At 34.9% G+C, this 14,935-nt stretch overlaps 1 protein-coding gene across 41 annotated transcripts in view; it reads right to left on the minus strand.

The window, feature by feature from the left end:
* ANKS1B (ankyrin repeat and sterile alpha motif domain containing 1B) overlaps positions 1–14,935 on the minus strand; it is a 1,028,420-nt gene that overhangs the window by 601,633 nt on the left and 411,852 nt on the right. For all 41 annotated transcript variants that reach the window (XR_011433608.1, XR_011433612.1, XR_011433607.1 and 38 more), the window contains one exon: positions 13,571–13,707. Coding sequence is in view for 30 of the 41 variants with exons in the window: in XM_070254099.1 (XP_070110200.1) it covers positions 13,571–13,707 (137 nt within the window). In the remaining 11 variants the exon portion in view is untranslated. The remainder of the gene's footprint in view (positions 1–13,570; positions 13,708–14,935) is intronic.

Consider the following 14,935-nt stretch of genomic DNA (forward strand, 5'->3'; position numbering starts at 1 on the left):
AATATTCCCTTGCTCTGCCCACTGACAGGGCCTTGGAACAGTGACATCCCAATAGCATTAAATATACCTAGTGCCTAAATCTTGGCATCTAGTTCCCATTTTCAACTAAAGGGAATAGAGCTTCTTAGAGAAATGGCTGATTCTATATCTGGGACTGGAAAAGTATATATGAGATAAGCCTAGAATATCTAGTTGTTCCAGAAAGCAAGGAAGAGCTCAAAGAATGATGGAGACATCAAAAGGACGCAGGAGGGCTCCCTTTGGCAAAATAAGGAATAAGTGAAGTATCAAAACAAACAATGATAGTAATGGAGGATAACTCATTGAATAAAAGAGTAAAACATGGGTCTAAACAAACATATAAATAAATGAAAAAATTGAATGTTTTATGAGAAACGGAATCTTAATAGAGTTTCAAAGTACTTCCCCCAAAATGCTTATAAATTACACAAAGGAAAGGGTAAATTTACAGTGGAGAAGCCTGGGAGACACAAGCTTAATCAAGTGATCAAAGTGAACATCATCACAAATAAGACAAATCAAAATCATGTACCAACTGATAGGATGCAATAAAAAAAACCCACAAGAAATACAGAGTCACTTCTGGAACTTTCAGACAAAGATGAACAGCCTCAATCTAATTATGAGGAAATGTCAGATAAACTCAAATTGAGGGACATTCTGTGAAATAACTGACCTGTTATCTTCAGGTGTATCATGGTTTTAAAAGTCCAGACAAAGACTGAGGAAGTGTTCCAGATCAAAGGAGATTAAGGAGAAATGACAACTAGACACAATGTAGGACTGGATCTTTTTACCACAAAAAATATTATTAGGACAAGTGATGAAATTTGAATGAGGTTTTAGGATTAAATGGTAGTAATATATCAAAGTTAATGATCTGATTTTCACGGTTGTTTTCTGCTTATGGATAAATGTCCTTGCTTGTAAGAAATAACATGCTAAAGTATGTGGGTCTGATGCAGTATCAGGTCATCAACTTACAAACAGTTCCAGGAAAAAATAAGATCTTTATATTGTATTTCTAACTTTGCTGTAACTTTTTGATTGTTTCAAAATATAAAATAATAATAAAACATGATTACTCTGTGAGAAATGTAAAAGAAAAATTAGAAGCAGATAAGAATGACAGCAAGAAAACCATTATGGGAGCTATTTCAATAAGCAAATTAAGAGAAGGTGAATTAAGTGGGAACAGAGATGCAATGGGAACAAAGAGGAATGCTTTGGGAGATATTTAGGAAACAGAATTGACGTGGTTTAGCGGCTAATTAGATTTAGGGAAAGAACAAAAACAAAGAGTCTAGGGCAACTCAAATTTCTGGTTTGGGAAGGTAATAGATAGTAGTGCCATTAACTGATATAAGGAAGGAAGAGCAGATTTTTGGAGTAAGTATGATGATATCTGGCAAGTAAGTGCAGTGAGTCTCATTAGCTGAACATTCTAGGCTACTTGACCAAATGAAGTATACCTTATTATCTTGTTATTAAGCTGAACTTGTATTGTCTCGCCTTCTATTTCCACAAGGAGGAGAATTCCATTAGAGTAACATTCTTGGCCTATACTCCCACCCTTCACTCGTATCTCCTCTAAGGAGTCAGAGTTACTCAGCTGTAAAATGACTTTGGGGAAAGAACTAAGTATGCTCACCTCTGCCCCTTCTGGGTTTCTGCTCTTCAGAGCCAACATGTCAGCATAATGTATACATTTTCTGCTCTTCTGTGCACAAATCACCTTGTAGATTGTCTAGCTATGCCAGTGATGGGTTGGGATGTATGTCTAATTCAGAGGCAAAGTTGGAGCAAGCCACATATCTAGAATCACATTGTCTAATCAGCTCTATCAGTAATTATAAAAAATTATGACATTTGTTTTTAATTTTTCTAACTCCTACATCCCATCTCTCAATTGGTTCTGAATCTGGGAGAGGAAGAAAGCAGCATAGTTAATTTGTTTCCTAAACCCAAACAGTTACGCAAACTTTTTTTTTTTTTTTTAAAGATTTTATTTTTTCCTTTTTCTGCCCAAAGTCCCTCCAGTACACAGCTGTATATTCTTCGTTGTGGGTCCTTCTAGTTGTGGTATGTGGGACGCTGCCTCAGCGTGGTTTGATGAGCAGTGCCATGTCCGCCCCCAGGATCCGAACCAACGAAACACTGGGCCGCCTGCAGCGGAGCGCGCGAACTTAACCACTCGACCACGGGGCCAGCCCCGTTACGCAAACTTTTTTAATCCTCATAGTGCCTAATATAAGGCTTGAAACAAACTTACTGAGTTGAATTCAATCAATGTAAAATAGAATGATGCTAAAATAGTACTGTATTATAGTAAAAAATATAGATCCTTCTAATTACTTGTTTTTCAGTTTTAGGTATTTAACACCACTGATTTAAAACTTGTTTTTCAACATGGTACAATAATAGTATACTTATTTACTTTTCCTCATACATAAAATAGGAATTATAATGGCCCTATTATCCCACATGGTTGTTCAGAGGATTAAGTAGACAATGTATACATACCACTCTGTAACATACTAAATGAATGAAACATATTTATTGCTGAGTCAGTATGCTCCCTTTCTCAACAGAGTGAATTTGTGCAGAATGAGTGGGAAAATCAAACCAGAATGGAACTGCTAGGGTCGGTTATAAAGAAGCATATCAAATGACCTATATCATGTTTTCCAAATTCTGCTTTGTGGATCACTAGTTGTGAAAAATGTTAATGGGTTTCTAGCAGTGGTAGTGGGGAAAGGCTATGAAAAATCCTTCAGTGAGGAAAAGTGTTTAACTCTGTATTTCCCCAGTATATTTGACCATGGAAACCTTTTTTTTTCTTTTCCCAAGAACGTTACTCAGAATGAGTATTCCATAGAGATTAGGACATTACGCTTGAGATGAAGAGAGTAGAATATCTGGTTTGGACTTCTTGATTTATTAAAATATCCAAATTGTGAATTTGGCATAACATTAAGTCAAAGAACCATAACTGCCTTGTTCATCTTATCCTGCTCCCTGGTTGTATATCTACCACTTCATCTAGCTAATTCCTGCGTAAACATAAAGCTCAATTTGAGTACCCCCTTCTTGCCCTTTTCCCAACCATATTCAGTTAATTAATTCAAATAATACTTATTGAGCACTAATTATGTACCAAGTACTGTTCTACATGCTGGGATTGAGTATTTAATAATAATCATCATAATGATACAACACAGTACTTATTCTCATGGAACATCCATTCAAGTTCCATGGAAGAAATAAGTTCCATAGGAAGAAAGACACTAAACAAATCAACACAAAAATACTAATTCAGGAATGAAAAATGCTATAAAGAAAAAAATCGCGTAAAGGAGATAGAAAGTGAAGTGGTCAGTGGCTACTCTATATTCAGTAGTCATAGAAGGCCTCTCTCGTAAGGTGGCATCTGAATAATGACCTGAAGGAAGAAAGAAAATGAGCCATGTGTGTCTCTGGGAGAAGGACTTTCCAGACAAGTCTATGGTAAGTACAAAAAAACCTCAGGCAGGAGCTATTTGGCTTATCTGAGGTAATGCGGGGAAGATGGCATGGCTGGAGTAAAATGAGATAGGTAGAGAATGATAGGCGATAGATTATGAAGTTAAAAAGAGAATCAAATTATATAGGATATTATACGCCTTTACCATGAGTGAGATCAGAAGACATTGGAAAGTTGAGCAGATGAATAACATGATCTGATTTATATAAGTCTATCTGCTGATTTGCAAAAGGATAAGGGCACAACAGTCAAAAGTCCAGGCAAGAGATGTTAATGGCTTATATGAAAGGGACAGAGAAGAGATGGTAAGAGCATCCTGATTCAAGATAAATTTTGAAAAGAAAACTAGAGGAATAATTTGAAAATTTTTTAATCTCAGGACCCTTTTACATCCTTAAAAATTATTGAGAACACTGAAGAGTTTTTGTTCATGAGGGTCATATCTATAAATACTTAATATATTAAAAATTAAAACTGTGATACTTTTAAAACATAAGAATACACAAGTGTACATTTCATAAGCCGCCAGAGCTATGATTTCACTACACATCATGGTGCAGTGATGGAAAACTCCATAGGCCACTCATGTACAAATAAGAATGAAAAAGCCAAAATGTCTTTGTATTATTATGAAAATAGTTTTCACCTCACAGACCTTCTGAAAGGGTCTTCAAAACTGCCAAGGGGTCCCAAACCACACTTTGAGAATTGCTGGCCTAGAAGGTTTTCAGATGCATTGGATGTGGGGGTATGAGAGAAAGAAAAGAATAAAGGATGGGGTCAAGTCTTTTAGCCTGAGCTGCCATAAACCGAAATACAAAGTTTAGTGTTACACATGCTAAGCTTAAGATGCTTCTTAGACATTCACTTGAGATTTAGAGTAGCTGGCTGGATACGAGCCTGCTGTTCAGGGAAGTCAGGGCTGGAGTTATAAACCTAGGAGTAATCAGCATATAGATAGCATTTAAGGCTCTGGAACTGGATGTGAGTACAAAGACAGTGAGTGTAGGTTGAAAAGAGAAGAGGTCTGAGGGTGATCCCTGGGGCATTCAATCAATGAATTCCATCAGTGAAATTCCAAATGTTATCTGTTTAAAGCAGTCTCCCTCAATTGATTAAAAGTTCTTTTAGGTCATTTTCATATTCAGATCTCCTCTTATGACGACCAGTATACAGTAGGCACTCAACTATGTTTATTGAATAAATAAAGTAACAATGTGCTATGTGGTACTTTCATTGCTAACTTCTGCAAATTTAAAACAGGCAAGATTAGGAAATTGAAGGGATTAGCTTCAGATTCATATATTAGGTGCACTATTCATCATGTGGTCCAATAGGTTTCCCTGAATTTAGAGGCAGCAGTAACTGGGGGCTTTTCTCTTTACCCAGTGCAAGTCAACAACAAGTGACCTAATAGGAGGGATGAGATTAGATTTCAAATCTCTGACTGCCACTTAAGACATTTAAAGCAATAATGCCAACTCTACTTTCTGGATTTCATTTTTGTGTGTGAGGAAGATTGGCCCTGAGCTAACATCTGTGCCAATCTTCTTGTATTTTATGTGGGATGCCACCACAGTGTGGTTTGACAAGCAGTGTTAGGTCTGTGCCTGGGATCCAAAGCTGCAAATCCCTGGCTGCTGAAGCAGAGCACACGAACGTAACTCCTACACCACCAGACCAGCCCAAAGGACATTTTGTTTTTTAAGGAAATTTTTCCCAGAGAAAATTTCATTGAAGTATTCTTACTCAGACTGCCTAGAGATGCTCTAGAGAGAAAGACATGCTAAAGAATGGCATCCATTGAGATTTTTATGCATGTGGTAGAAAAAACCTGAATAATACAAAAGAAAAACAACATTTTAATAAGGTCTGCTGCTGTCAATGGCAGTGTGGGCACAAAATTCAGAGAATTGCTTAGAAAAGGAGATGAAAAGGTTTTTTTACATGTAGAAAGCATCGGTAACAAATAATCTCCCATTTTCTGGTGGATAAATTCAACCAGGATTTCATCAAAAGAAGAGAAATGAGGATGAGTAATATTCAACTGGCATACAATTAGCACAAGCTTTACATAGAATGATGGCGATTTTAGTGATTAATGAAGATACAATCCATAATGAATGCTTTCTGGATTCTGGCTTTTCCCTTCCTGCATTGGGTCAGCCTGACCCAATACTGTGCCATTTATCTTCATTGACTTCTCTCACATCCTGTAGCTCTCATGAAATGCTAGAGGTGGGTATCACCACATATTTAGTCAGCATCATCCTAGGTAGATTCACAAGATTTAGGGAACTTAAAAAGGCTCCCAAATACGCTTCCTAAAAGCCACGGTTGCTATCATTGGAGCCACTCGTGGATGAGACAGCAAGGGTGAGGGGATGTCTCTCAAAGGTCATATTTCAAATGTGGGCAACCATGATTTAATCACCACTATAAAAACAAGTTGGGTAGCTATAGCGCTTTACAATTTACACAGCACAATAGCACATTGTATCTGATTTGAGCTTTACTACGTCCCTGAGAAGTAGGCAAAGCAAATACCATCCTCTCCCTGCTGACAAATTGAGGGTCAGAAAGATTACACAGAGGGTATGTGACAGAAGCATGATTAGAATTTAATTCCCACAAAAAGGCATCTACAAGCAAAATTTTGCATATAATTCCATGACCTTCATAGGCCATCTATAGCCTATCCAAGAATACCAGGTCAAGAATACCAGCTCAAAAATACTTGCCTTTAGAGATACTGATTTAATTGGTCTGTGATAGGGCCCAGGCATTTTTTTAAAAGCTTCCCAGGAAATTCTAATTTGTCAAGGACTACTGGTTGATTAGTGGGGCCATTTACCTCTCTCAATTTCTTTACTTTCCAAATTGTTCATTGTTTCACCTAAGATTATTTTCCATTATGTTTTTATCATTCTGTTTTTAGCCTTCTCCTCTCACTTAACTTTGGTTGCAAGACTCCAAATTACTGAACTTAGTTTTCTTTGGTTGCCATCTATGTTTCTGCTCTTCTTTTTTCCAACCTATATTCTCCTCTCAAACATCACTATCCCTCTGGAATACGAATATTCTATCTTGATTATTTTCTCCCTAATTAGTTAATTAACATTGACCAGAGTTAGGAGACCAGAGTTCTTCCAGTCAATGGCTGTGTAACACTGGGAAAATTATTTAACCTCTCTAAGTCTCAGGCCCACTCAGTAAAATAAAGAAAAAGATACTACCTTGTAGGGTTTTTATCAGAAATAAATGAAACACATGCTCAATAATAGAAATAAATGACTCAATACTCAATAATAAAAATATTTTAAAAGATTAGCTCTTTGAAGATATTTTTATTGCTTATCTATTTTTTGTTGCAACCCAATACAATATTTTGTACTCTTCCTGAGTTATGTGACTCCGCTTTTTACATACCTACTCTCATTTCTAATTTTAAAATTTAGCATATGTATTCTATAACCCCACAGTGCCCAGTAAAATGTTATTCTAGATTTGGTAAGAATTTTATATAACCCCAGTTTATATAATAATGTTCCTTAATAATGAAAGAGAGAGATAATATGGTTTATTATTAAATTACTTTATTATTCGCTCATTAGACAGACAAAAAGTACAGAAGAATATCCAAAATATTTATTTCCTTCAGGTTGAGTTGTCACCTGATCTAGAGTCCATCATGGGTAGGAGTTCAGGAGCACCTCATCTTTCTGCAAATCATCTCCCTTAGTCTGTTGAGAGAACTGGGCTCTCGACTTTTCTCTTTCTTTTCTTTAGGCTTATGGCCTCTTGCTTCTTTTTGATGGGGTCCCTCCTTAGCCCCTCCTTAGCTGTGAAAGAGTGTGGCCTGAAGTTATTTCATTCTGTTGAATTCTACTTAAGATATGATTTAAAGTATGTGGTGGGATCTGGATGATACCAGGAGCACCTCAATACAGTCAGAACTTCCCAATTTTCCAGATTGACTTCCTATTAGCATCCACCCATGTTCATTAAAATATGTTATTATAATGTTCAATACTAAGCATCTATTTGAATGATTTATCTGTGATATTGTGCTAAAATAGTCTCTTTTTCTGCTCCACCTTGGCTCACTTCTCAAATGCCCTCTTCTGTTATGTTAGACTTGATTTGTGACATGAAACAAAAAAAAGGAGTGGAAAAACTCATTCAGCTAAAATTACCACCAAAGGTGCAGCCCAAGAATCTAGTGTTTTAACAACTAGTGCTTTATCCAAAGTGTCTTTTGCATCTAGTAATGCCAGAGTATTTGAACTTTGGAGCTAATCAGATTTAGTCACTCCACCTATTATAAAATTTAACATTTCTGTCCCCATCGCTCCTGTCTCTCCAGTCAACTTTTAGTCTCCTCTTTCCCATTCTCTACAACCAATACTCCTCTCTCTCTTTTGCTAAGACCTTCTTTCTGAAGTATATGTGAAGTTACTTAAACTTCCTGGTTCTCAATTTCCTCATCTATAAAATAAAGATAATAATATCCATTCCAAAAAAACCCCATGAAAATTAGACTATATTATATGCTCAAAAAATCACATTCCTTAAGTGTAAACATTTCCCAGCATTCTATCTTTGGTACTACCTCCCTTCACCATCAAATTCTATAAAGGACTCTAGAAACTTTACCTTAAGCTCCTACCTCTCTCTCCAAAGCTCCACAGCAATATCTCCAATTTGAATACCATGCCTCACACTCAATAAGTTTAAAAAACCAAATTCATCATGCCACCCTCTCCCTCATCAAAATGAACTTCTGCTCAAGTTGCTCCTATATCAATTAATATCATTCCAAAATTCCAGCCAACCAGGCTTAAATAATTACTCATCTTTGACTCTCTTAGACTTAATCCATCTCTCCACACACTAATGCTTTATCCAAAGTGTCTCTTGCATCAAGTACTATACAAAAGGGATAAAACATCATAACCAAGTGGTATTTATCCTGGAAATACAAAGTTGGATTAACATTAAAAAATAAAACAATGTAATTTATCACATCAACAGAACAAAGGAGGAAAAAAATCATATGATCATCTAAGTATATACAGGAAAAAAACTGAAAAACTTCAACACCCTTTTATGCTAAAAACTCTCATCAAACTAGGATTAGAAGGGTACATACAAAAAACTTATAGTTTATACTTAATATTGAAATACTGAATGCTTTTCCTCAAAGATAGAGAATAAGGCAAGCATTTTTGGTTTCACCACCTCCATGAACCATTGCACTGCAGTCACTGTTGTAAGAAAAAGAAATAAAAAGCATAAAAATTAGAAAGCAAAGAATTAAAAAAGTGAAGAAGTAAAACAATCATTATTCTCAGAGGACAGGAGAGAACTCCAAGAAATTTATTTATTTTCTTAAAAAAGTACTATAACTTTTAGATGAAATTATCCAGCTGGCAGGATACAAGGATAATATAAAACACAATTGTATTTCTATATACCAACAACAAACAATTCGAAAGTGAAAGTAATAAACAACACTAAAACATTGTCACCTCATTGAGGAAAGTCTTTTTCCATGTAGGAAAAAAGTGAATCTTAACTCTTACTTCACACCATACAAAAACAATTTGAGATGGATCATAGAACTAAATGTAAAAGCCAGAACCAGAAAGCTTCTATAAAAAAAATATGGGAGCATATATTCACCACCCTGACAAGACACAAAAACCACTAACCATGGAAGAAAAATTGTTAAATTGGATCTCACCAAAATCAAAATATTCTGTTTATTGAAAGTTGCCATTAAAAAATATTTAAACAAGTCATAGACTGGGGAAAAATATTTGCAGTGCATAAGCCTGACAGAGGACCCATATTTTTTGGAATTACAGGAGAACTGATAAAGAATTACTACAAATCAACAATTAAAAAGTTGAACTCCATTAAAAAGATTCGAATAGAATAGTCACTTCTCAAAAGAAGATATAAGAATGTGGAAATAACCACAGGAAAAGGTGCTCAACATCATTAGTCACCAGGAAAATGCAAATTAAAACCATAATGAGAATCTTTTCACACCCATAAGAATGGCTAAAATACAAAAATTAAAAAGTCTAATACACCACATGTTTGCAAGAATATGGAGAAACTGAAATTCTTACCCATTTCTTTTGGGGATTATAAAATGAAATAAGTACTTTGGAAAATTCTTGAGAAGTTTCTCATAAAGTTAGCTACTTATCTACCTTAATTCCACTCTTTGCTATCTATATTAAAACACATATTTATAAAAAGACTTGAACATGAATATTCACAGCATATTAATTCATAATAGCATACAACAGGAAACAACACAAGTATCAATCAACAGGAGAGTAGAAAACCAAGTGATACTATATTAGTCTAATAGAATACTACTCAGCAAAGAAAGGAACATGAGTGAATCCCAAAAACATTACATTTGAGTGAAAGAAGCCAGACACTGACATACACAAAACACACACACACACTGTAGGATTCCATTTATATAAAGTCCAAGAATAGGCGATCCTAATCTATGGTGATGAAAATCAGAAAGAAGTTGCCTCTGAGGGAGAAATGCGGGAAATTAATTAGAAAGGGGCATGAGGCAACTTTCTGGGGTGGTGCCAACGTTCTATATCTTGCTTTGAGTGGTGGTTACACCTACATACACAAAGGTCAAAATTCATCAAATTGTATTTTATTCTTCAATTAAGGGGAAAAAAAGGTACTTCACCAGGAAAACGTTAAAAAAACAAAAGCCATTACAAGAAGCACATAATTATTTAGTAGAAAGAGGAAAACTGGTATGTCAATAGACTTACCTAAAATTTTTTTCAAATGTATTATTTTTTCAAGTATTTTCAAGTACTTTTTCAAGTTTAAAAATAATTTTATTTTCAAATATAAGTAAATGAACCTAGCCTTGTGAATTCATCTAAATAGAGAAACTCAGACTTGTGTGTTAATGTACTGGAGAGAAACAAAGAGAAACCAGTAGCATATAAATATTTCAGTCTCTGTGAATTGCAAATAGAATGCTTCACAATCTGGAGAATTTTAAGACATGAAAGAGCCCAAAGAAGCAAAGGTAAAAAGATCAAATACGGGATGCAGAACTAACAGCTGTGACTTAGTGAGTTAATAAATATGCTGAACAAAATCAAACCCAACAAAGCACTGCAAGTCTGTAGCTTCCAAGTAATTAACACACTAATCAGAAACACATGAGATGTATAATCAGCCCTACTTCATACTGAAAGCGAGGACTCCTTGGTTACAACACATATTCCCCATTTATAAGTAGAGTTATGAAAAGTAGACCAGATAAAGGCATACATGAGGCAAAGGAGAAGTAACCTAACTTTCTCTACCTAAACGCTAACTATCTGCAGTGAATGAGATGAAAGTTCTGTTTTTATCTCTCTCTTATTCTATATCATTCTTTTCACAAGACTGAAAACACCTAATAATAACCAGGCAAAAATGTAAATTCGTAAATAAGGGTTGCATTTACACTTTTATTTTCAAGGCTCATCACCAGTTTTAAGAGTGAAATTATCATTTCAACCATATTATTAATTTTTAATTAGTAAATGAAAAAAAAATGTCTGAATACCCACAATTCAGTCTAACTTCACATTTCTTGCACTTCCAGACAGAAAGCCAGAATTAGCAAACACTTCAGAGGATTAAACTTTTGATCAAAATATAGGCTCTTATATAAGCTAACCAATAATTATCTTTTCTTTGGAACAGTTATCTTTCAACAATGTGCCATCCCTGACACACCTGTGATTTGTCAGAACACACCAGGGAGTCCCCCATTTATCCTTCTAGCTGTCCCCCATACATACTCTCTAGTCCCAAAACCTTCTTCTGAAATCACATGTCCTACCCCAATACTCCCTCATAATTACTTCCACTTGACTTTTCTATTCCCTGCTCTCCACAACAAACGAAGAGGCCCAGGCGATCAGAACTCATAGGGAGAAATAAATAATGCACCAAAGGTTCTGAGGTTAAAGGAAGAGTAGCCCAATTGAGGTTACATACCTCAGCTGTTATTGTTTTATTATATATATACTTACAGGCTGCACTGGTTCTAATTTAAATACTATCATACTTAGTTTCCTGACTTTCTAACTTCAGTTTTTCCTTCCTAAATCATCATTATGACATCTGAAAAAGGAACGTGGGGTCAGTAACCTTCATAAACACTTAGATAGAAGAAAGGAATGGAATCAAGATGGAATTTCTAGTTTTAATACTACCTCTAGTTTTATTCAAAGTACAAAACAAACTAAAATAAAACAGAACATTCAAAGAAGGATTTATGAAGTAAGGTCCCTTAGAGTTGATTAGATTACAGATATGTAGAAAGGAATCTGCTTTTCATTCACTGAATGATCAAATGCATATACATTAGAGAATTTATGTTGGTAGAATTTATGTAGGTATGTTTAGTAATGGATTATATTAACATATATAGGATAACTTCCTAACTAAATAGTTAAAAATGCTGGAAATGTAATAGCTGCACAAAAACACCAGCAACATATTCAAATAATGAGAGAACCAATGATAATAAATGTGACATTTAGTGTCTAAATCTGGGTTTAGTGAGATTTCTTTCCTGAAACAAATGGACTAGATCAAATTTCCCTGAAAAGGAAAAAGGGATCTTTAAAGACATTTTCCACCTCTCCATGTTAGGACACTTTGTGAAATGTTACCTGTGCCTAAATGAACCTTTAAGTTCCATCCTCATAAAGACGTTGTACAACCTCATGAGGATTTTTCTAACCTCTGAGCAGGACTGAAGGAAACAACTATTATACTAAAGAAAAGAAAGGAAGTTTGAATCAGTTGCACAACCTAGCCCCTTTGGAATGTCAATATCCTTATGCATAACACTATATACATTCCCTTGAAATCGATGAAGGTTAAATGAAACAATTTATATGAAAGTATTCTATAAACAGTAGTGGATATGTAAAGTTGAAATCCCATTTTATTGATGAAGATGATTATAATAAAAATAATCCAAAATAAGTTATAGTAAAGAAGGTGAGATTTACACCAAAAATTGCTCATTTAGACCAAAATAGACTTAAATAAATAGATACATTTGTCCTACAAATTGTCTCAAAGGATTTGTTCATACTCTATATCTAAGTAGATAGTGAATGACATTGATTGGATCCAAAGTCCCCTTCTCTTGGATTTTATGAGGCCCATTCAGAATGAGCCAGGTTGAGAACACCATCAATTCCATGTTCTGAGTCCATCTGTTGACAAAAATATAATGCAAACAGCTTTATAAGTGCTATTTTCAATGAAATATCACAGAACAGCTTGTCCCAATGATATTTCTAAAGCTTGCCTGAAAACCGCCTACTGGGAAATCCAACTGAAAGAGAAGAGGGAAGAGAAGGAAACCCATACAGACAAGTGACAGAGATGGAAAGAAAGAAAAAAAACAAAAACAAAAACAAGGGGTAAAGAGAGACTATGTTGAGAGAAGTGAGCTCTGGAGGAAAATAAGGAGCAACGAGAGGTGCAATATCAAACACAGACAAAATTAGTTAGAAACCATAAGGAATAGAGAATTTAAAGAAAATATATAAAAACAACTGCGGTTGAAGGATACAGAAGTGATCATAAATAATGTAGCATGTCCAGAGAAATGAAGCCCAAAGGAGCAGAAAACATGTAACAGCTCAATAATTGGAATGTAATTATTAAAATGCTGTGAGAGGAAAATGATGTGAAATTGCCCTTTTTCTATGCTTCATTTGTTTATTCATGTAACATACAAATTCATTTTTCCAAAAGCTAACACAGATTTTAATGTCTATCATCAACTCCAAGGGAAGGAAAGATCCTCTTCCAAATCCCTTCTTTTAACCTAAAAATCCATATACACATCATAACATAGCCCAGGCATTGCAATATCAGTTGTGCATGCCCTGATTCAAAAATAAAATACATGATAGCGCAGATGATGTCATTCTGGGCACTTACCTGGGGTCGAATAACTTTTACAATATTTTTGAGGGCAGTGTCAGGGGACGGAGGTGAGCAGTCAGGTGTTGGGCCTGTTGAGCTGTTTCTATGGTTACTAGTTCCTGGAGCAGTAATTGCTACCTCAGAAGCATTATCTGTGAATAAAAATAGAACTGCCATGAACCTAATCACTCAGTTTACCTTTTCAGACCTGAAATTACTTTCGTGAACATGAATTGAGATTTCAACTTAAAACTGGTACCAATTACAAGATCATAATGAGGAATATGCTCAGCAGTGTATTTTAAAGATAATGTTTATTTAATGCTTTGTTTTCTTTTAGAGTGGTAGATATCACCCTTGTAATAGTCCAGGAAGGAAGAGTATTATTATTCAATTCATAGCGATAGATCATCCAGCATAGCTGTTAAGACTGCCACTATCATATGTATGACAAAATTTTACCTTAACTAAAAAAATATGATATTTATATGATTGAGCTAAGTTTTCTCCACAATCTTTCAAAATTGATCTTTATTAAAGTAAAAGTTTAATATCTCCCTAATTCATAAGACCCCAATTCAAGCCTCCTTAAAGCATTTTTCCCAGAAACCCCTCAAACTATAGAAAAGCATCCCAGTAAATTAACCTTGATGAAAAACTGACATTTGTACAAAATGGTTTTATAATGTGGACAAACATAGAACTATCAACCCCAGATAAACATATATCCCCCTATATGGTCAAAAGTAAGTGAATGAAATTTCAAAAATTTAAATTAATCTTCCATTATGTTCAGTATTGGGAGAGAGAAATAAAGAAAGGGATGACTTTAAAATCAGCAACATGTGTAACATTTTCTTCTTAAATTTATATCAAAACAAAATAACACCAAAGATGCAGTTTTGGTATGTTTAAAAGTACTTGGAAAAGGATGGAAAATGTTCTACAAATAACCCTTGCTAGCACATAGAAAGTTATATTATTTTAACAATTTGGCAATCCTCTATACAGCTTTTTATGGAAACTGTTACAAGATCAAACCTGTATAAAATTTACTTCCCTGTTATGTTTTTAATTAGTTCCCAATACAGTTAGTTGACAGTTGAGCTGATGCAAAAAGACTGAGACTGCTAATTCTTTACAGACCAGCAAGTTTCTCTCTTCCATGGCCCTTGTCTACAATCTCAAGTGAAAAGCAGTATTTGTAAAGGCACCTTTTGCTCATCAAAAGCAAGAGGATGAAAACTCTACCTACCACATAAAAATATAATTCAGGGAATCCAGAAATAGTCTCATGAAACAAAAAATACAAGTGTGACGTTGAATTAAATGGATCACTTATAAAATAAATCTTAAAAGTGTCCAGAACTCAATCTTTGA

This window comes from Equus caballus, chromosome 28 (genome assembly GCF_041296265.1).
Source record: "Equus caballus isolate H_3958 breed thoroughbred chromosome 28, TB-T2T, whole genome shotgun sequence".
NCBI classification, from domain to species: domain Eukaryota; kingdom Metazoa; phylum Chordata; class Mammalia; order Perissodactyla; family Equidae; genus Equus; species Equus caballus.